Source organism: Prunus avium, chromosome 5 (assembly GCF_965620075.1).
Source record: "Prunus avium chromosome 5, drPruAviu1.hap1.1, whole genome shotgun sequence".
Classification (NCBI taxonomy): domain Eukaryota; kingdom Viridiplantae; phylum Streptophyta; class Magnoliopsida; order Rosales; family Rosaceae; genus Prunus; species Prunus avium.
The window spans coordinates 18,988,202-19,010,175 of record NC_142288.1 but is presented as its reverse complement, the minus strand read 5'-3'; the positions used below and the strand labels follow the sequence as shown (position 1 = coordinate 19,010,175).

Sequence of the window (21,974 nt, the reverse complement as noted above, 5' to 3'; positions counted from 1 at the left end):
ACTTTTCTTTTAAATACCGGCTATGAATGACCAATATTAGAAGTCTTTATGAGTCTAAATTACTCAAATTAATTTAATTTACAGGGAGAGTTTGATGGAGCCAAACTTATGAGTCTAAATTATTCAAATTAATTTAATTTACAAGGGGAGAAACTCGAATTTTAAGATACTGTTAAACTTGTGTTTGGTATGTGTGAACTTTTTCTGTTTCATGAATGTAAACATTTGGTCATTGAATTTTTTATATGGTTTTTACCACAAAAGGTTCATGAATTTTTCAAAAGTCTTCATTTGAGTCATTCAACTTTCAAATCAATCAATTTGGTCCTTAATATTTTGCTCAACACATCAATTTGGTCCCTCTTATCGCATTTCATCAAAATATTCGTTAAAATTGGTCACGTGATCAACTTTAAAGTGGTATTTTCATCAAAACACAACCTATCTACCCATAATATATATATATATATATCTCACGTATTTTACTCAAAAAAGTTAGTTTTATTCTCCTTGACGGAACCCATTTAGGGTACCCTAAATTGAGAGAATATGACATTTTTTAGCCAAAAAGGTAAGTTTTATGACTAGAATAAGGTCTATTTTGATGAAAATGTTCCTCTGAAGTTGGTCACGTGATTTTATGTGACAAAATTTAACGAACGTTTTGTCAGAAGAATTTAGAGGTCACACACTGATATGTGACAAAATTTAACCACTTTCATTTCGTTTGTGGATAATCCTTGTGGGACCAGCCCAACAATGACTCGTTGCACACTCAATATGCCTTTTTTTTTTTAAAAAAACTTAATTTTTTATTTTTTTTTGGATCGAAAATATCTTGTATTCAAAAGCACAAGAAACCCTTAAGCAAGAGGCCCACACCCATACAGAGGAACACAAGCCTGGCCATGCAAAGAAACAGGCAGTGCATGGAAAGTCAAAAAAACCAAACAATACATTTAGACTGATCAAGAAAAAAGCCCCAGAAAAGACAATCCATAAAATCTTTTAACTTTAAAATTTAAACCATAAAATCTTTACCGTTGAAAAGCTTTGACTCTAAATAAAAATGTTGACCGTAGAAAAACTTTGGGCCCAAGTAAAATAGAACAGCTTCAATTACGAAAACTTCTTTTCCTTACAGGATTGAGAAACATTTAGGCTATAGTATTTCCTACCTTGAGTGAGTGAGCAAGCCAGTAGGAAATCAATTAAGCAAACGTCAATTTCCATATTTGACGAAAGCTCTTGAGTTAAGAGTTTTGTTGGGGTTGTTTTCTTGAGATAATTTGAATGGAGAATTATTGGTTCCTTAAGCCGCTCGGTGAAGGAAGTTTTGGAGTTGTATGGAAGGCTTTGCACAGGGTGACTGGTGAGATTGTTGCAATTAAGCAACTGAAGAATGAAGTATCTAGGTTGACTTCATGGGAGGAGTTTCTCCAATTGGCGGAAGTTGAGTCTCTGTCTCAGTTGAAGAAGCACCCGAATATTGTCAATTTAAAACAAGCTTTCATGGGATTTGATGGCACTGCTTCCCTTGTCTTTGAATTCATGGAGGGCAACTTATCTCAATTTATGCAACTACACAAGAAGAGATTCAATGAGGCACAAATCAGGAATGTGTGTCATCAAATTCTTCTTGGGCTAGATCACATGCACAAGAATGGGTGGTGCCACCGTGACCTCAAACCGGAAAACTTGTTGGTGAAGCAAGGTGTGGTTAAGATTGGGGATTTGGGTTCTGCTAAGAAGATTCAGCTGGGCATTCCTTTCAAAGATTATGTCACAACTCGCTGGTACAGAGCCCCGGAGGTGTTGCTTGGCTCACGCTTCTACGATTCCAAGGTTGATATGTGGGCTGTGGGTGTAATTTTGGCTGAGATGTTCAACCTCCGCCCTCTGCTTCCGGGTAAAAGTGTGGAGGGCCAGCTGTTTTGGATTTGTAGTGTGCTAGGCAGCCCAACCATGAAGTCATGGCCTGAAGGGCAAATTCTTGCAGGGCAGGTTGAGTATCAGTTTCCACAGTTTTCTGGGTATGGTCTTTCATTTTGCATCCCATCTGCCAGTAAGTCTGCAATTCAGCTTATTACTTCCCTTCTTTCTTGGGATCCTGCTAAAAGACCGACTGCTGCAGAGGCACTTAAGCATCCCTTTTTCGTCGACTCCCACCTTATTCCACGTGTTATTCCTGAGAGACATCACCATATTTTTCCTGACATTGGTGGGATTTTAATCTAGACTAGTAATTTCATAACTCGGCAAATATTATAAGTTCACTTGTATTTGAAAGATTTTTAGCTCTACTTTATACGTCTTTGTCTTACTCTAACACCACATGATCGTTCTCAGAGAAGTATAACTTCTGAAAATGACCTTTTAGGCTGCAAACTTTCATACCCTTCTCTATCCACAGTCGCCAAACCAAATAATGGATTGCTATATTTGAAAACTCTACATTATAACCGAAATTGGAATATAACCTCAAATTTTGATTGAAGGATCAAATTAGTTGAACATGATGAGTTCAATTAAAATTTTCTTTTGAAGAATAGATTATAATCAGAGAATAAATCTTCCCCCAATCGTATATCTCAGGATACATGCCCCAGTCTTTGTCATCTCCAACTACATATTCAGTTCCATGGGCTTCGTCACTTTGTAAAAAGTAAGCAGAGAAGACAAAATATAATGACCAAAGCTCTGCTCTGTGTTCCAACACTTGTCCCAGACATCTTTGAACCATAAGCGCTACAACAATCTTATCAATTACCAACCCCAATGTTTAGATATTTTAGATGATGTGTTTTTCAAAAGAAGAAAGCTGTGGTATCAGACTCTTTCAATCTGTAAAAATCAATCTAATTAATGCCTGCACTTTATATTTTGGTCCGTAAACTATAAATTCTAGCTCCGCCCCTAATTAAAGACATGTCTACCGGTTGTCGGCGGTGGATACCCTTGGGTCTCACCTAAAAAAGACATGTCTACCGGAGGAGTTGGCGAAACAACTAGTTGTCCATCTTGTACAACAACTTCTGAGCCAATATCCTTAATGCAATTTCTTCTCCGTGCAGCTTTACTTTTTTGACATGTGGCACCTTGGCACTGGGCGTGTCCTTTTATTTTGCCGGCATAGACCTGTGCCGACGAACTTTCGTCGGGAGAGGTTTTTTGTTTTTTTGTTTTTGTTTTGAAAATATAAAATTAGTTTCTTTACTTTTGTTCTTTTGGTCAACTTCTTTAATTTAATATATGTAATTAAGTAATATCTTAGCCTTTCTGAATTACTTTAATTAGTAATTATGTTTTAATTATTATTTCTTTATATGTTACTGATTTCACAAATGACTTTATAAATAGTAAGTACTTGAAGTTCAATGGACGTCAAAAAAAAAAAAACTTATTTTCGTTTGTGTTTAATACACGTATTTTTTACAAAAATTTCAATAAGACACACAAAATTCACGTATTATACACATAATTCTCACATATTATTGAATGAAAATAATATATATATATTTAAAAATGTAAATAATTTATATTAAAATATAATATAGTGGTCGAACTTTTAAGTTGTAATGTGCCAAAGTTTTGTCGAATAACCCGTTCCGTATTTTATTAACTATGAATGAATGTGAGGGGATAAGATTATTTCTTACTTGTTGTAACAAAAATGCAGGATGGTGATTTTGTAATCTCTTTGCCAACCAGAACAACAATTTGAACTCTCTAATTGATTTACTGTGAAGTTCTCTCTCTCTGATATCTGCTTTGGATGTTGAAACTAGCAAATTAATATCTATAATCGTTTAGCTGCAGGGCCATACTCGGATTTAATAAATTTTTTTTAAAAAAGAATAGTACAGCCGTCCGGCTAAACCCAGATTTTTAATTGTTTGTTAAAAAAAATCGTATAGCCGGGCGGCTATACTCGGTTTTATTAATGTGTCTAAAAAAAAAGTTTAGCCGAACAACTATACTTATTTTGACACGTGGGCTATACTCGTTTTTACTAATTTTTTTTTAAAAATAGTATAGCCGACCGGCTATACTCGTTTTTCCTAATTTGTTTAAAAAATATTATAGCCGCACAACGTTACTTTTTTTGACACGTGGTTAATTAGTAGTTATGTTTTAATTATTGTTTCTTTATATGTTACTGAAATCACAAATGACTTAACAAATAGTAAGTGCTTGGAGTTCAATGGAAGTCAAAAAAATAAATTACATATTTTCGTTTGGGTGTTTAGTACACTTATTTTTTACAAAAATTTCAATAAGACACACAAAATTCACGTATTATACACATAATTCTCACATATTATTGAATGAAAATAATATATATATATTTAAAAATGTAAATAATTTATATTAAAATAAGACACACAAAATTCACGTATTATACACATAATTCTCACATATTATTGAATGAAAATAATATATATATTTAAAAATGTAAATAATTTATATTAAAATATAATATAGTGGTCGAACTTTTAAGTTGTAATGTGCCAGAATTTTGTTGAATAACCCGTTCTGTATTTTATTAACTATGAATGAATGTGAGAGGCTAAGATTATTTCTTACTTGTTGTAACAAAAATGCAGGATGGTGATTTTGTAATCTCTTTGCCAACCAGAACAACAATTTGAACTCTCTAATTGATTTACTGTGAAGTTCTCTCTCTCTCTATGATATCTGCTTTGGATGTTGAAACTAGCAAATTAATATCTATAAATCGTATAGCCACAGGGCTATACTTAGATTGAATAAGATTTTTTTTTTTTAAGAATAGTACAGCCGTTCGGCTATACCCGGATTTTTAAATTGTTTTAAAAAAATAGTATAGCCGCTTGGCTTTACTTGTTTGACACGTGGCCCCTAAACGCTGGCCGGGTCCATAGTATAGCCAGGCGACTATACCCGGTTTTTTAATTTTGTTTTATAAAAATTGTATAGCCGTTCGGCTGTACTCGGTTTTATTAATTTGTCTTAGAAAATAGTATAGCCTCACGGCTATACATATTTTGACACATGGGCTATGCTCTTTTTACTAATTTTTTATTTAGTAAATTTGGCTTACATCCTTCAAATTCAATTTGCCGTACCTATAACCCTTCACTTTTTGTTCCTATAAATAATACCCAATTTGTATAAGTAAAAATCCACGACTAGGATCCAACTCAGCAAGTTACCTAATTAAGCATAAAATATGATTTATTGTACTTTTCAGACTCCAAAAATACCCCCAACTAAGCCATTATTGCATATTGTATATTAATGTAGGAATCAATATGGAAACAGTTTTTAATTGGATTGTATATAATGACAGACATTGAATTTGGAAAGATCTCCAAATGGTTGTAATGGATATAGAAATTAATTTGGAAAAATTTTTATTAAAAATTTAACAATAAATACATATTTAAGTAATCGGTTTGTTTAATAAAAATGTTTATGTTATTTTCTTTTTATGAATTATATATGACTAATAATCTACTTTATAATTGTTTATGAACAATACTGTACATACTAATTATGTTGAAAAAATAATGTACCTATTACTTGTTCTATGAAAAATAACTAATAATCTTTTTATTGTTTGTTTTATGAAAAATATAATTTACCTAGTATGAAAAATATAAAAAGTGTACATAATTATCTATTCCAATATACCTACATTATACGACATCCAATATACCTACATTAATTTTAATGTACTTACGATTATGATTTAGGTGTTATATGTCATCCAATATACCTGCCATTTGAATAATATACCTACTACGAAAATATGTATAGGTAAATTACCTATATTATACGACATCCAATATACTTACATTAATTTTAATATACCTACATTATATGTAATTATGGTTTATATGTATATGGTTTATATGTACAGCTATATATACATATTATTTATGAATGAACATATATTATATGTATTATGAGAATGTTTTGATTTATTGAGTCCAGCAACACCATAATAATGGAAAGCCTAGATATTAGGGATTGTTTAGGAAAAATCACTGGATAACAAAAATGGCAGGGTTTTGTAAATAAGTGATAAGAAATGGGCAATTTTTATCCTTCATAGCATCCGTTTTCAAAATTGGGTTTTGGTTGGAAGTAAATATGTAGATGAATTTTTGTATAGACTATTAGAGTTGCAAGGGCCTATTATATGATGATTCTTTTTTATAAAATAGTATAGCCGCGCGGCTATACCCGTTTTCCCTAATTTGTTTTAAAAATAGTATAGCCGCGCGGCTATACCTGTTTTCCCCTAATTTGTTTTAAAAATAGTATAGCCGCGCGGCTTTATTGTTTTTGACACTTGGTTAATTAGTAATTATGTTTTTATTATTGTTTCTCCCATGGCCAGGGTCAGAAATAACGACTTGCACCCAAAAACTTTATGAATCCAATGAAACGGACACAGGTCCACTTCATTGTTAGTGCTCGTCAGTAACAACAAAACTCTATCAAAAGTCCAAGGGGAACCCTTCATCACCTTCTTCCTATCGAAGTCTGATTTGAAAGAGAACAGGAACTTCTTGGGGTCAACATGCAGAACCGGTTTATGTCCTTCCAAGTTGGACGAGTGGACAAAACAGTCATGCTAACCAGCATATGCAAGACACCAATAAATGCTTAAATCTGTTTAAAAGATAATATGCATTGATCTTATTTCCATATGAAACACAATGGCTCCCCTATGCTATTGTATACTTAATATACATCACCCAGCATATCATCAACTAGCCCGATTCAATTGGATCAATTCTCTATCTTCCGCATATTCATTTTTCTCATTTTTCAATAAGAACTTTGTCTTTACATGATTTGTTTCTTGATTGCATTTATCATTTTAGTTGCCCAGGATTTAACAAAGATGAAGTGTTGGAATGCATTTATCAAATCACAATCAACTATGTGTAGACCCGCCCATGTGTGTTAGAAGCTTTTTAAGTGGTGAAGATTTAAGTTTTTTCTTCTTTTTTTAGTATAGAAAAGCTAGTAGTTAGTTAGGAAATGCAAATCACATGGTAAAGAGACTATTCACCATGATGGTATGATCATGTTCTTCAAAGTGTGTTTTCGCAAGAATTCTGATTGTCAAGCTGTGCCTTTGTAGCTGCCTTTTCTTCTAAGACAAAATTCTTAAGTGATTCAACATCCCTCCCTCGGCCCGGCCCCTGATATTTTGCAACTTCTTCTTCATCATACAATAGCAATGTCAACTTTTGAAAATACTGGTTTACTTGTACTGCAATCAACTACCCAAATCTCTATTTCACCTTCGCCTTCCATTACCTTCCCAAGGTCCTCCCACGATGACCCCAAATTCTTACAATGTTTGCACCATTATACACAGAAATTCACAAACCATGCAGTATGCACTACAACTTGTAGTAGGTTTATATTGAACAATACAAATGTAAAGTTCTTACGCATCAAGGATTTCCATTGTTAATTGGGCTATTGGAGGTAATTAAACTATGTTTTGTAGGTTACGAAAAAATTATTACTCAACAATGTTGGTATATTTTGGTATGTAAACTTATTTTGTACGGAATTATTTTGTTTGGAATGGCATTACTCTTTTCAAAGGGTTAATTATTAGACCTCACACTTCTTTCGTTGCAAAACAAAATATTTTTTCTATTGAGACACAATTCATACAAATCCATTTCACATAGTGACCATAATTAAGCGGAAAAAAAAAATATACATGACCATAATTAACCAAGTAACACGTCTCATGTATTGCAAGGTTTCCTTATCATTGAATCTTAAGAAACTCTAAAATTTATTATCATGTATGAACGTACATAAGAAGAGATGTTAGAAAAGCATTCTCATGAGGACAGCTGGGGAAATGGAAACCCAAATAAAATAACACAAGGCTTTAATTTACAACTTAATACTGATTTGCCAGGAACACTTCAAGCCAAGGATTGACTGAGAATTTAAGACAGGAGACAAAAGAAACCCAAGTGAAAGAAAAAGAAAAAAAAATCTAAAATCCTCTGTTTCTATAGATCTGATTATATCGAAATCGAATCGAACTACAGCAGCCACTGATGAAAAAGAACGGATATGATACTGGTATCTCCGTAGATAGGAGATGAAAAAGAAAAAGAAAAACGTAAAATTCATACATCGGTCAAGATTAAGGAAGATACAATCACAACATATGCCAGAAAAAAGAAAATGGCTATCTGCACGTAGAACTTTGGATTTTCCCTCATGTTTGGGGATGTAACCGCCCTGTAAACCAAGACCACATGTTCTAATTGTTAAAGCCGAAAATAAACAAATGAAATTGATGAAAACGGAGGATAAAAGAAACTAATTCAGCTTGAGTTCTTGACTATGCTAAGGAATTTGTGGTTGCAAGAAAATGTTACCTGGCAATGCGCTGAGAAAATCGATGAAAAGGTAAACTCTGAATGAAGACGATGCGTGGCCCGGTTAGAACAGCCGTTACCAGATTGTCATTCTGTGATTTGATAACTGTTAGAAAACTTGATTCATGGAAATTGGAAACAGAAAGAAATAACATACTTCAGAACTAAGATATAAAATTTTGGGAGGCGGAAAGCATGTTAGATAGGGGTTTTCAACATGGAAGTGGGGATCCAAGAATAACTTTATTTGCAATGAAAAAAACGTTTTCAGCACAGCAATAGTTTAGATATAGTGCAACTATAGAAGGATCATGCTAATTTGGTTATCTCCGTAGTACAAGCACTTCCTGAATCTTTCTTGTCACTGGCACTGGCAGCCTACCATATTAATACCAGGAAGTGCTCTACGTGGTAGAAATACAAGCACTAGCAAAAAGAGTGCAAAGTTCAAGAAATTGAAGCAACTTACGCCAAAGAGTGCTCTTCTCATGGTACCATTGAATTTGATTTGGATATTGACTGTTCCAGTCACGGCAGCTATACAAGACACATCAACAGATAGTACTTCGCCCACCTCAAGATTTTTCTGTACAACTAGCAAAAGGAGAAACCATAAAGACCCTAAGGTTAATCTGTGGATTATAATTCCCTCAATAATTTAATCCCAACTAATTCAATTTTTCCAATGGTGTTTTAACTTTATTTTCTCATAAAAGAAAAAAGAAACTATAAAACAGTACAGTTTAGAATCCAAGGCAACAGGTTAGAGCAAAAACAGAAAGGAGAAAGGTGAAAAAAAAAAAGTGATCTGATTTGGCAAATACATGAACCTGCACATTTAAATTGATATTTAGAAACCAAGAAAACAACTGAACAGGATATGGCAAACATGGTACAACATGGAAATGAACCACTAAGAAAATTTAAACCTTAGATTGCATAAAATGCCTTCAACTTAATGCTAGAAATAAAAGTTCTCTGCATAATTTGGGGCAGTCCCAAACTCTTAACAGCTGAATCTGAAATTTGAAGACTTATTATTGCATCAAGAAATGCATACCAGATACACCTCCAAGTATGAATGCGAGACCTCGGCCGGACAGCTTCTGTCTTAGAAATCCCTATAGTAATATTAACGCGGAAGTTAGATAGATAAAGGATAATATAAATGGCTTTGAGAAACGAATTGAAGAGACAAATTTGAGAAAAGGAAAAGAGAAATTGGTTGATTGTAAGAGCAAGCAAAGCAAACAAAAAAGAAGCATTTCTGAAACTCCCCCAATATCTCACCTCTGGACCAGGAATAACATTACGTGCCCTTTGATCAATTGTGTTACTGACTTTAATATCACTGACAGAACAAAGGAATGCATCTGGCTACAACAACGACTCATCGCACACTCAATATGCTTTTTTTATTTATTAAAAACTTTAAAACTTAAACCATAAAATCTTTACCGTTGAAAAGCTTTGACTCTAAATAAAAATGTTGACCGTAGAAAAACTTTGGGCCCAATTAAAATAGAACAGCTTCAATTACGAAAACTCCTTTTCCTTACAGGATTGAGAAACATTTAGGCTATAGTATTTCCTACCTTGAGTGAGTGAGCAAGCCAGTAGGAAATCAATTAAGCAAACGTCAATTTCCATATTTGACGAAATCTCTTGAGTTAAGAGTTTTGTTGGGTTTGTGTTGTTTTCTTGAGATAGTTTGAATGGAGAATTATTGGTTCCTTAAGCCGCTCGGTGAAGGAAGTTTTGGAGTTGTATGGAAGGCATTACACAGGGTGACTGGTGAGATTGTTGCAATTAAGCAACTGAAGAATGAAGTATCGAGGTTGACTTCATGTGAGGAGTTTCTTCAATTGGCGGAAGTTGAGTCTCTGTCTCAGTTGAAGAAACACCCGAATATTGTCAATTTGAAACAAGCTTTCATGGGATTTGATGGCACTGCTTCCCTTGTCTTTGAATTCATGGAGGGCAACTTATCTCAATTTATGCAACTACACAAGAAGAGATTCAATGAGGCACAAATCAGGAATGTGTGTCATCAAATTCTATTTGGGCTAGATCACATGCACAAGAATGGGTGGTGCCACCGTGACCTCAAACCGGAAAATTTGTTGGTGAAGCAAGGTGTGGTTAAGATTGGGGATTTGGGTTCTGCTAAGAAGATTCAGCTGGGCATTCCTTTCAAAGATTATGTCACAACTCGCTGGTACAGAGCCCCGGAGGTGTTGCTCGGCTCACGCTTCTACGATTCCAAGGTTGATATGTGGGCTGTGGGTGTAATCTTGGCTGAGATGTTCAACCTCCGCCCTCTGCTTCCAGGTAAAAGTGTGGAGGGCCAGCTGTTTTGGATTTGTAGTGTGCTAGGCAGCCCAACCATGAAGTCATGGCCTGAAGGGCAAATTCTTGCAGGGCAGGTTGAGTATCAGTTTCCACAGTTTTCTGGGTATGGTCTTTCATTTTGCATCCCATCTGCCAGTGAGTCTGCAATTCAGCTTATTACTTCCCTTCTTTCTTGGGATCCTGCTAAAAGATCGACTGCTGCAGAGGCACTTAAGCATCCCTTTTTCGTTGGCCCCCACCGTATTCCACGTGCCATTCCTGAGAGACATCACCATATTTTTCCTGACATTGGTGGGATTTTAATCTAGACTAGTAATTTCATAACTCAGCAAATATTATAAGTTCACTTGTATTTGAAAGATTTTTAGCTCTACTTTATACGTCTTTGTCTTACTCTAACACCACATGATCGTTCTCAGAGAAGTATTAACTTCTGACAATGACCTTTTAGGCTGCAAACTTTCATACCCTTCTCTATCCACAGTCGCCAAACCAAATAATGGATTGCTATATTTGAAAACTCTACATTAAACCAAAGAAACATTTCATATCTTGAATGATGTTAATTAAGAGGATCCGAATACCATAATGATGCATCATTTAAAGATAAGGCGAAACGAGCTAATCTATGAGTGGCTAAGTTCGCCTGTCGGAAAACAAAACTAACGGAAGTATTACTCAAAGTTGCAATGTACCTTAAAATTTGATAACATGATAAAATAAATTATAACCGAAATTGGAATATAACCTCAAATTTTGATTGAAGGATCAAATTAGTTGAACATGATGAGTTCAATTAAAATTTTCTTTTGAAGAATAGATTATAATCAGAGAATAAATCTTCCCCCAATCGTATATCTTAGGATACATGTCCCAGTCTTTGTCATCTCAAACTACATATTCAGTTCCATGGGCTTCTTCACTTTGTAAAAGTAAGCAGAGAAGACAAAATATAATCTCCAACTACATATTCTGTGTTCCAACTCTTGTCCCAGACATCTTTGAACCATAAGTGCTACAACAATCTTATCAATTACCAACCCCAATGTTTAGATATTTTAGATGATGTGTTTTTCAAAAGAAGAAAGCTGTGGTATCAGACTCTTTCAATCTGTAAAAATCAATCTAATTAATGCCTGCACTTTATATTTTGGTCCGTAAACTAAAAACTCTAGCTCCGCCCCTAATTAAAGACATGTCTACGGGAGGAGTTGGCGAAACAACTAGTTGTCCATCTTGTACAACAACTTCTGAGCCAATCCCCTTAATGCAATTTCTTATCCGTGCAGCTTTACTTTTTTGACATGTGGCACCTTGGCACTAGGCGTGTCCTTTTATTTTGCCGGCATAGACCTGTGCCGACGAACTTTCGTCGGGAGAGGTTTTTTGTTCTTTTGTTTTTGTTTTGAAAATATAAAATTAGTTTCTTTACTTTTGTTCTTTTGGCCAACTTCTTTAATTTAATATATATAATTAAGTAATATCTTAGCCTTTCTGAATTACTTTTATTAGTAATTATGTTTTAATTATTATTTCTTTATATATTACTGATTTCACAAATGACTTTATAAATAGTAAGTGCTTAAAGTTCAATGGACGTCAAAAAAAAAAAACTTATTTTCGTTTGTGTTTAATACACGTATTTTTTACAAAAATTTCAATAAGACACACAAAATACTAGCAAATTAAAATCTATAATCGTTTAGCTACAGGGCCATACTCGGATTTAATAAAAAAAATTTTAAAAAAGAATAGTACGGCCGTCCGGCTAAACCCGGATTTTTAATTGTTTAAAAAAATATATAGTATAGCCGCCTGGCTTTACTGGTTTGACACGTGGCCCCTAAGCGCTGGCAGGGTCCATTATGTATTATATAGTATAGCCGGGCGGTAACACCCAGTTTTTAAATTTTGTTTTATAAAAATAGGATAGCCGGGCGGCTATACTCGGTTTTATTAATGTGTCTGAAAAATAGTATTGCCGAACGGCTATACTTATTTTGACACATGGACTATACTCCTTTTTACTAATTTTTTTTAAAAAAATAGTATAGCCGTCCGGCTATACTCATTTTTCCTAATTTGTTTTAAAAATAGTATAGCCGCGCAGCGTTACTTTTTTTGACACGTGGTTAATTAGTAATTATGTTTTAATTATTGTTTCTTTATATGTTACTGAAATCACAAATGACTTAACAAATAGTAAGTGCTTGAAGTTCAATGGAAGTCAAAAAAATAAATTATATATTTTCGTTTGGGTGTTTAATACATGTATTTTTTACAAAAATTTCAATAAGACACACAAAATTCAAGTATTATACACATAATTCTCACATATTATTGAATGAAAAAAATATATATATATATATATATATATATATATACATTTAAAAATGTAAATAATTTATATTAAAATATAATATAGTGGTCGAACTTTTAAGTTGTAATGTGCCAAAATTTTGTCAAATAACCCGTTCTGTATTTTATTAACTATGAATGAATGTGAGAGGCTAAGATTATTTCTTACTTGTTGTAACAAAAATGCAGGATGGTGATTTTGTAATCTCTTTGCCAACCAGAACAACAATTTGAACTCTCTAATTGATTTACTGTGAAGCTCTCTCTCTCTGATATCTGCTTTGGATGTTGAAACTAGCAAATTAATATCTATGTTTAAAAAATAGTATAGCCGCTTGGCTGTACTGGTTTGACACGTGCCCTAAACGCTGGCCGGGTCCATTATGTATATATAGTATAGCCGGGGGGCTATACCCGGTTTTTTAATTTTGTTTTATAAAAATTGTATAGCCGTTCTGCTGTACTCGGTTTTATTAATTTGTCTTAGAAAATAGTATAGCCGCACGGCTATACGTATTTTGACACGTGGGCTATGCCCTTTTTACTTTTTTTTATTTATAAAATACGGCTATACCCGTTTTCCCTAATTTGTTTTAAAAATAGTATAGCCGCGCGGCTTTATTGTTTTTGACACTTGGTTAATTAGTAATTATGTTTTTATTATTGTTTCTCCCATGGCCGAGGCCAGAAATAACGGCGGAATACGCCACACTTGCACTCAAAAACTTTATGAATCCAATGAAACGGACAGAGGTCCACTTCATTGTTAGTGCTCGTCAGTAACAACAAAGCTCTATCAAAAGTCCAAGGGGAGCCCTTCATCTCCTTCTTTCTTTCGAAGTCTGATTTGAAAGAGAACAGGAACTTCTTAGGGTCAACATGCAGAAACGGTTTATGTCCTTTCAAGTTGGACGGGTGGACAAAACAGTCATGCCAACCAGCATATGCAAGACACCAATAAACGCTTAAATCTGTTTAAAAGATAATATGCATTGATCTTATTTCCATATGAAACACAATGGCTCCCCTATGCTATTGTATACTTAATATACATCACCCAGCATATCATCAACTAGCCCGATTCAATTGGATCAATTCTCTATCTTCCGCATATTCATTTTTCTCATTGTTCAATAAGAACTTTGTCTTTACATGATTTGTTTCTTGATTGCATTTATCATTTTAGTTGCCCAGGATTTAACAAAGATGAAGTGTTGGAATGCATTTATCAAATCACAATCAACTATGTGTAGACCCGCCCATGTGTGTTAGAAGCTTTTTAAGTGGTGAAGATTTAAGTTTTTTCTTCTTTTTTTAGTATAGAAAAGCTAGTAGTTAGTTAGGAAATGCAAATCACATGGTAAAGAGACTATTCACCATGATGGTATGATCATGTTCTTCAAAGTTCTTAAGTGATTCAACATCCCTCCCTCGGTCCCGCCCCTGATATTTTGCAACTTCTTCTTCATCATAGAATACAATGTCAACTTTTGAAAATACTGGTTTACTTGTACTGCAATCAACTACCCAAATCTCTATTTCACCTTCGCCTTCCATTACCTTCCCAAGGTCTTCCCACGATGACCCCAAATTCTTACAATGTTTGCACCATGATACACAGAAATTCACAAACCATGCAGTATGTACTACAACTTGTAGTAGGTTTATATTGAACAATACAAATGTAAAGTTCTTACGCATCAAGGATTTCCATTGTTAATTGGGCTATTGGAGGTAATTAAACTATGTTTTGTAAGTTAAGAAAAAATTATTACCCAACAATATTGGTATATTTTGGTATGTAAACTTATTTTATACGGAATTATTTTGTTTGGAATGGCATTACTCTTTTCAAAGGGTTAATTATTAGACCTCACACTTCTTTCGATGCAAAACAAAATATTTTTTCTATTGAGACAGAATTCATACAAATCCATTTCACGTAGTGACCATAATTAAGCCAAAAAAAAAACCATGACCATAATTAACCAAGTAACACGTCTCACGTATTGCAAGGTTTCCTTATCATTGAATCTTATGAAACTATAAAATTTATTATCATGTATGAACGTACATAAGAAGAGATGTTAGAAAAGCATTCTCATGAGGACAGCTGGGGAAATGGAAACTCAAATAAAATAACACAAGGCTTTAATTTACAACTTAATACTGATTTGCCAGGAACACTTCAAGCCAAGGATTGACTGAGAATTTAAGACAGGAGACAAAAGAAACCCAAGTGAAAGAAAAAAAAAAAAATCTAAAATCCTCTGTTTCTATAGATCTGATTATATCGAAATCGAATCGAACTACAGCAGCCATTGACGAAAAAGAACGGATATGATACTGGTATCTCCGTAGATAGGAGATGAAAAAGAAAAAAAAACGTAAAATTCATACATCGGTCAAGATTAAGGAAGATACAATCACAACATATGCCAGAAAAAAGAAAATGGCTATCTGCACGTAGAACTTTGGATTTTCCCTCATGTTTGGGGATGTAACCGCCCTGTAAACCAAGACCACATGTTCTAATTGTTAAAGCCGAAAATAAACAAATGAAATTGATGAAAACGGAGGATAAAAGAAACTAATTCAGCTTGAGTTCTTGACTATGCTAAGGAATTTATGGTTGCAAGAAAATGTTACCTGGCAATGCGCTGAGAAAATCGATGAAAAGGTAAACTCTGAATGAAGACGATGCCTGGCCCGGTTAGAACAGCCGTTACCAGATTGTCATTCTGTGATTTGATAACTGTTAGAAAACTTGATTCATGGAAATTGGAAACAGAAAGAAATAACATACTTCAGAACTAAGATATAAAATTTTGGGAGGCGGAAAGCATGTTAGATAGGGGTTTTCAACATGGAAGTGGGGATCCAAGAATAACTTTATTTGCAATGAAAAAAACGTTTTCAGCACAGCAATAGTTTAGATATAGTGCAACTATAGAAGGATCATGCTAATTTGGTTATCTCCGTAGTACAAGCACTTCCTGAATCTTTCTTGTCGCTGGCACTGGCAGCCTACCATATTAATACCGGGAAGTGCTCTACGTGGTAGAAATACAAGCACTAGCAAAAAGAGTGCAAAGTTCAAGAAATTGAAGCAACTTACGCCAAAGAGTGCTCTTCTCATGGTACCATTGAATTTGATTTGGATATTGACTGTTCCAGTCACGGCAGCTATACAAGACACATCAACAGATAGTACTTCGCCCACCTCAAGATTTTTCTGTACAACTAGCAAAAGGAGAAACCATAAAGACCCTAAGGTTAATCTGTGGATTATAATTCCCTCAATAATTTAATCCCAACTAATTCAATTTTTCCAAGGGATTGGTGTTTTAACTTTATTTTCTCATAAAAGAAAAAAGAAACTATAAAACAGTATAGTTTAGAATCTAAGGCAACAGGTTAGAGCAAAAACAGAAAGGAGAAAGGTAAAAAAAATGTAATCTGATTTGGCAAATACATGAACCTGCACATTTAAATTGATATTTAGAAACCAAGAAAACAACTGAACAGGATATGGCAAACATGGTACAACATGGAAATGAACCACTAAGAAAATTTAAACCTTAGATTGCATAAAATGCCTTCAACTTAATGCTAGAAATAAAAGTTCTCTGCATAATTTGGGGCAGTCCCAAACTCTTAACAGCTGAATCTGAAATTTGAAGACTTATTATTGTATCAAGAAATGCATACCAGATCCACCTCCAAGTATAAATGCGAGACCTCGGCCGGACAGCTTCTGTCTTAGAAATCCCTATATTAATATTAACACGGAAGTTAGATAGATAAAGGATAATATAAATGGCTTTGAGAAACGAATTGAAGAGACAAATTTGAGAAAAGGAAAAGAGAAATTGGTTGATTGTAGGAGCAAGCAAAGCAAACAAAGAAGAAGCATTTCTGAAACTCCCCCAATATCTCACCTCTGGACCAGGAATAACATTACGTGCCCTTTGATCAATTGTGTTACTGACTTTAACATCACTGACAGAACAAAGGAATGCATCTGGCTACAAAAGGTAGAAATGAAGTCCCATAAAAAATCCAGTTGATGAACACAAGTATGATTTGATTCTAATAGAAAGCATGGAGTACCTTAAATTGTATATTGAAAATTGGGAGAATAACAAAAACTGGCGGGAAACAATTACTCAATGAACCAGAGGCGGACAAGTTATATACCTGGCACAAAATCTCTCCACCAAACATAGCCAAATCAATCTGTCAAAAGAAGAAAAGCACAGGTAACCAAAACTAAACTAAGTTATATACCGTGGTTTGATCAAGAGCAACACAAAAAGTAATTTAAATGCCTTATCCACATAAATATGGAATGCTTAAAATCACAAACCGGGAGAACTCTCGAAAGAGTAGGTGCGCCAATCCCGACAAACCCATCACCTTGACCAGCATTGCGAAAAGTTATGCTACTGACTGTCTTCCCAAAAAGCCACTGCCACATGCCTCCTTCATTTTCAGGAACAAAAACATTTTCCATTTCGATCGACCCAGACATGAAGCACATTGAACCTAAAATTTATTCATTCATCAGTTGCACAGCAATAGTGACAAGAAATTACATGTTCTCTAAGTTCGCAGAAAAAGGACAACTTGATTGTGGCAATTATAATGCACATTATAAAAAGTAAATGCCCAGGCTTGCAACTTACCAGGCTTCGCGATAACCTTTTCTTCTGGCTTCAACATTATCTGATAACACAAGAATCAGAGACAGAAGAAGGTTTAGTGAGAAAAGGCAATTTGAAGACGCAGGAGAAACACACACACAGACACACAATAATATGTTGGGATGCTTATAGCATATACCTGAACCAGTTGAGCTTCACCTCCCAAAATTTGAAAAGGTACCACAGCATCTTGTGGACTCTACAGTACAATATAGAACATTACACAAACATCATAGACTGTTAAGTAATTGCACAATCCAACTTTATTTTGTTTTAAAGCTACACACAATTAAATTCGAACTGAGCAAACCAGACACCATAAATCAGAGTAATGGGCATAAACAAAAGATAACAACCAATAGCCACCAACAATGAGACGTTTCAATTCAAAATGTATTATAGATTACCATGTATCAAAATTACAAAATTTCTACCAAAAAAATGGAAATAAGTGAACAAAATCCTCCAAACACAAAAAAATAAAACAAAAAAATAAAAGGTTTCTTGCGGACAGAAAGTATTCAATTCAAAGTTTGTCTCACTATTCACCAGATTTCCCAGTAGGAGCAATTTTCGGAGACCTATTAGGAAGAAATAAAAATCTTAAAGAACATGTATCTTGGTTTACCGCACGTGTTAATAACACTATACAATTAAACATCCAGTCACCATTGTTCTTCATAGTAGTGCTGGTGGTACTTGTAGAAATATAAATGCATAGTTACAGATTCCCCACTGTATGGTACCTTTCTTCAGTTTCTTTTCCCTGTTTTTTTTTCCCCAAATCCTATTTCCTCAAAAACATAGTATAGAAGGGATACATGATTTACATATAAACTCATTGAAAAGCAAATGCAACGTAAACTAGAGTACGCTTCATGTCTCTTATAATAATTGACAAAGTTAACAATGGTAAAGCAGTTCTTTTATAGAAAGCATGGCGGCACAAGATTCAAGAAACAAACATAATTATCAATTTGAATAAAAATCATAGCACAAGAATGTCTCAACCAAAATTTGTAATATTTCCCTCAATTCAACTGCATCATAATCATCATGCACATAATTCCATAAAAGTATTTTGAAAAACCCAACTTGACTAGCACAGACTCCATTATCTCAGATACAGACACAACATGAGTTAAATGACTATAAATGTGCAGTTCGTGGCTCTGTGCATGCACAGCTTTGTTCCCCCGAGTCCAAACGCATTCAAAGATGCTAATTTATGTTTGATTTCTGGAAATAACAATTTCCCAAAGGGTTCTTTGACACTCCCATACACCAGTGATTGGCAATCCGTCAAATAATTATCCATATGTCCCTGGAGCTATATGCCCATCCCAGTGTGCAGTTGAGCTTAGCTTGCCCCAAAGTCAACGTGTTGGTTCCATAACAAACCACTAACAAGTGGCTGAGTATCTAGGTTTGAGGAAGAAGTTATCGGTTAATGGTGGCACAATCAAACCATGCAAGCAGCAGTATCTTTCACCTCACCTGACTTCAAATAATTAGGCATGTCAATGCACCCGACATGTTAATTCCATAATGAACCTCTAACCGCCCAAATCTGGATCGCTGAAGTTGGAATATGAGTTTCAAGATCATGCACGTGAGCCATACAGCCAAGGATCAGAACTTTTATCATATGAACATTTCCATGGAGCAAATCCATGCCAATCTACCTTTTATGGCATTCAACTTATTGTCTACTTGCATTTTATATTTTCCTACTAAACCCGTGTACCCATCATTTCTTCCTAGCTAAGGGCAGACGCATCTACATATCTATACACTGAACACTATCTAAACAAATCTTAAACATTGAATTAGACTTTGCAAGTAAATACGCACAACAGTACAGTTGATAAGCACAGATCAATCTTAGCTATTTAACCCAACAAAAAAAACCCTAAAAACCCGAAATAAAGAGCTGAAAAATCCAATGCTCCATTCAGTCTCTGCAATTAAGCAATCAACTGAATTGACCCACATAACAGATGCGGACATGAATCAACTTTCTATCTTTCCCAGGCTTTCTCGGAAACCAAACAGATGTCAAATACCAAATTAATGTTCTTTAAAAACACAAAATAAGAACTGTAGAGAGACGGAAAAGAGTACCTGGTACACGTAAGGCTGAAAAGGCGTCGAGAAAAACGGTGCAGCCATGGCGAAACCGCAGAGGAAGATGATCAGCTCTGAATGGACGAAGATCAAGCAGAATTGATGAAATCAAATCCTTCAATTTGGCAATTTCAACAACTGCTCACTACGGCATTTGATTTTGCTCACTGTTTTTTTATGTTACGAACCAAAAACCAATTTCATTTTTCTTCTGGTCTTTTATTTTTCTTTGTTTATTTATACCGCTTTTTTAGGGGTACAGTAATAAATAAATAAATTTCAGTGATATATCTGTGCCTAATAATAATAATACATAAACCAATTTTAGGTGCAACAAATTTCAGTAACTTGAAGTGACTGAATTAACCTTCTCTTGGAAGTTTTATTACGCCTTTAGGTGGAAGCACTCTATAGTTTGACAGTGACAATTTTGTCAGTCTGGATTAGTGGAACGTGCACACGTTGACTTATCTGACGTGGCGAAGTTTGATAGGATGGAATGACAAATCTCGACGTGTTCACATTTTGCCCGTCGTCCCAACTCTCAACGACACCGTGTGTGGCAAATTGCTCTTTTATTTATAGAAATTGCTCTTTCAGCTGGGTTTCAATTCTCTCTTCTTCATTTTTTTTTCTTTTTTCTGAAATTCTTTTTTAGAGTTTTTGTATTAGAACTTTTCATTCTTATGAGAACACCCCATTCTATTTTTTAAAATTTAAACTCTTTTAAAAAGTTCAGTTTCAAAATTATATAACGGGAACTTCTCCAATAAGAATTTGTGTTAAGGACTGGATTATGAATTATAATCTCGTCTAATGGGGGCTCAATTGTAAGGTTTTTTTAAAATTTATTTATTTTTAAATACAATTGATAATCTAAACTAGAAGGGAATGAGATTTCTCACATACACATAAATGATAATATGATAATTCGAATATGAAACTCTGCAAGTTAAGATCCTTTTTTACTGAGCTAGACCCGTTGACAATTGTAAAATTAATCTCCTGCCTATTGTAACTTCATATCATATATCATGCAGGAAGGGTGCATAATTGGATTGAATAACCCTTATTTATCAACTCATTAATTGCTTAATGCGTGGAGTGATGAAATCTCCACTAATCGTTGTAACCAGTTAGCTAGAGGATAACTCTACTGGGCCTTATCATCTGCTTACGTACCGTTTGGGCTTTTAATAGGTGTGTAGACCCAATAGGTAATTTGCTTGTTTACGAGTCCAATATATGTGTGTCTTTATATGGACGAGTCATTTTATAGTATTTCTTAACCGTTGGATTAAACTAATCAATTTGATCAAACATCTAATTAATTTGATCATATAGAATTCTACGTATGGAGTTGACAATATTGTTATCAGATCATATATTAAATGGAAAGTGTCCTTGAAAAGAAAAAAAAAAAAAGGAAAGAAGGTAAATCTGATTTGATTTCAAAATTTATACAAGAAATCTGATTAGACATTTGACCCAAAAGAAAGACAAAAAAATCTGGATCAACGTAGCATATATTGACCGTTGTGAAGGAGGGCCATAATTATGAGTTTAAACTCAATCTTACAACTCTATAAATTCAAACCTGCCATAAACACCGATCACAGGTCCAAAGCTCTAAATAAGAGTTGTTTTCTAAGACTAATTGTAAGGTTAAGACGGTGAAAATGCTACCACAACTCAACTTTCTTATCATCCTTATTCTACTTGGTTCATGTATATATATTTGTATACTCTTTCAATGCCCTATTGTAAATCTCCATGTATATTAATTGGCCTAACTAACTCAAGTTTTTATTGACTATTGTGTTGGTGGTTCTTAATCAGTCATGTTCACCAAAGCGATTATCAAACGAAGTAACTCAGATAGTAAGTATGAATGAAGTTTCGAGTAGACTCAAATTTTGGTCTCTAAATAATGTGGCAGATACATACTCCCCTTAATACAATGTCTTATTTGATAAATATGAATGTGATTTCGAGTGGACCCAAATTGAACGAG

At 34.3% G+C, this 21,974-nt stretch overlaps 2 protein-coding genes and 2 pseudogenes across 2 annotated transcripts; 2 read left to right on the top strand and 2 right to left on the bottom strand.

Moving 5' to 3' along the window:
* The first annotated feature begins 1,293 nt into the window (after window positions 1–1,293).
* LOC110757137 (cyclin-dependent kinase F-4 pseudogene) lies at window positions 1,294–2,238 on the top strand (annotated as a pseudogene).
* A 5,660-nt stretch (window positions 2,239–7,898) lies between these two features.
* LOC110757165 (uncharacterized) lies at window positions 7,899–10,067 on the bottom strand. Its single transcript, XM_088253760.1, has 6 exons — window positions 10,056–10,067; window positions 9,708–9,794; window positions 9,478–9,538; window positions 8,887–9,011; window positions 8,418–8,509; window positions 7,899–8,277 (listed from the first exon to the last, which is right to left on the bottom strand). The coding sequence occupies exons 1-6, from the start codon at window positions 10,065–10,067 to the stop codon at window positions 8,163–8,165; spliced, it is 492 nt and encodes a 163-aa protein (XP_088109886.1). The 3' UTR covers window positions 7,899–8,162.
* Window positions 10,068–10,132: 65 nt separating this feature from the next.
* On the top strand, window positions 10,133–11,094 carry LOC110757136 (cyclin-dependent kinase F-4 pseudogene; annotated as a pseudogene).
* A 4,167-nt stretch (window positions 11,095–15,261) lies between these two features.
* LOC110757164 (uncharacterized) lies at window positions 15,262–20,201 on the bottom strand. The gene is made up of 10 exons (XM_088253855.1): window positions 19,958–20,201; window positions 17,973–18,032; window positions 17,816–17,855; window positions 17,497–17,675; window positions 17,328–17,366; window positions 17,069–17,155; window positions 16,839–16,899; window positions 16,246–16,370; window positions 15,777–15,868; window positions 15,262–15,636 (listed from the first exon to the last, which is right to left on the bottom strand). The coding sequence occupies exons 1-10, from the start codon at window positions 20,003–20,005 to the stop codon at window positions 15,522–15,524; spliced, it is 846 nt and encodes a 281-aa protein (XP_088109981.1). The 5' UTR covers window positions 20,006–20,201; the 3' UTR covers window positions 15,262–15,521.
* Between the last annotated feature and the right edge of the window lie 1,773 nt (window positions 20,202–21,974).

Bases quoted from the DNA above. Each gene is read 5' to 3' on its own strand.
- LOC110757165 (XM_088253760.1), bottom strand. The intron at 9,539-9,707 runs GTGAGATATTGG...ATATTACTATAG, and splicing joins ATGTTATTCCTGGTCCAGAG to GGATTTCTAAGACAGAAGCT. The intron at 8,510-8,886 runs GTAAGTTGCTTC...ATCAAATCACAG, and splicing joins TGAGAAGAGCACTCTTTGGC to AATGACAATCTGGTAACGGC.
- LOC110757164 (XM_088253855.1), bottom strand. From the start codon at position 20,005: ATGGCTGCACCGTTTTTCTCGACGCCTTTTCAGCCTTACGTGTACCAG. The intron at 18,033-19,957 runs GTACTCTTTTCC...ATTGTACTGTAG, and splicing joins TTCAGCCTTACGTGTACCAG to AGTCCACAAGATGCTGTGGT. The intron at 16,371-16,838 runs GTATGCATTTCT...TCCTTTTGCTAG, and splicing joins TATACTTGGAGGTGGATCTG to TTGTACAGAAAAATCTTGAG.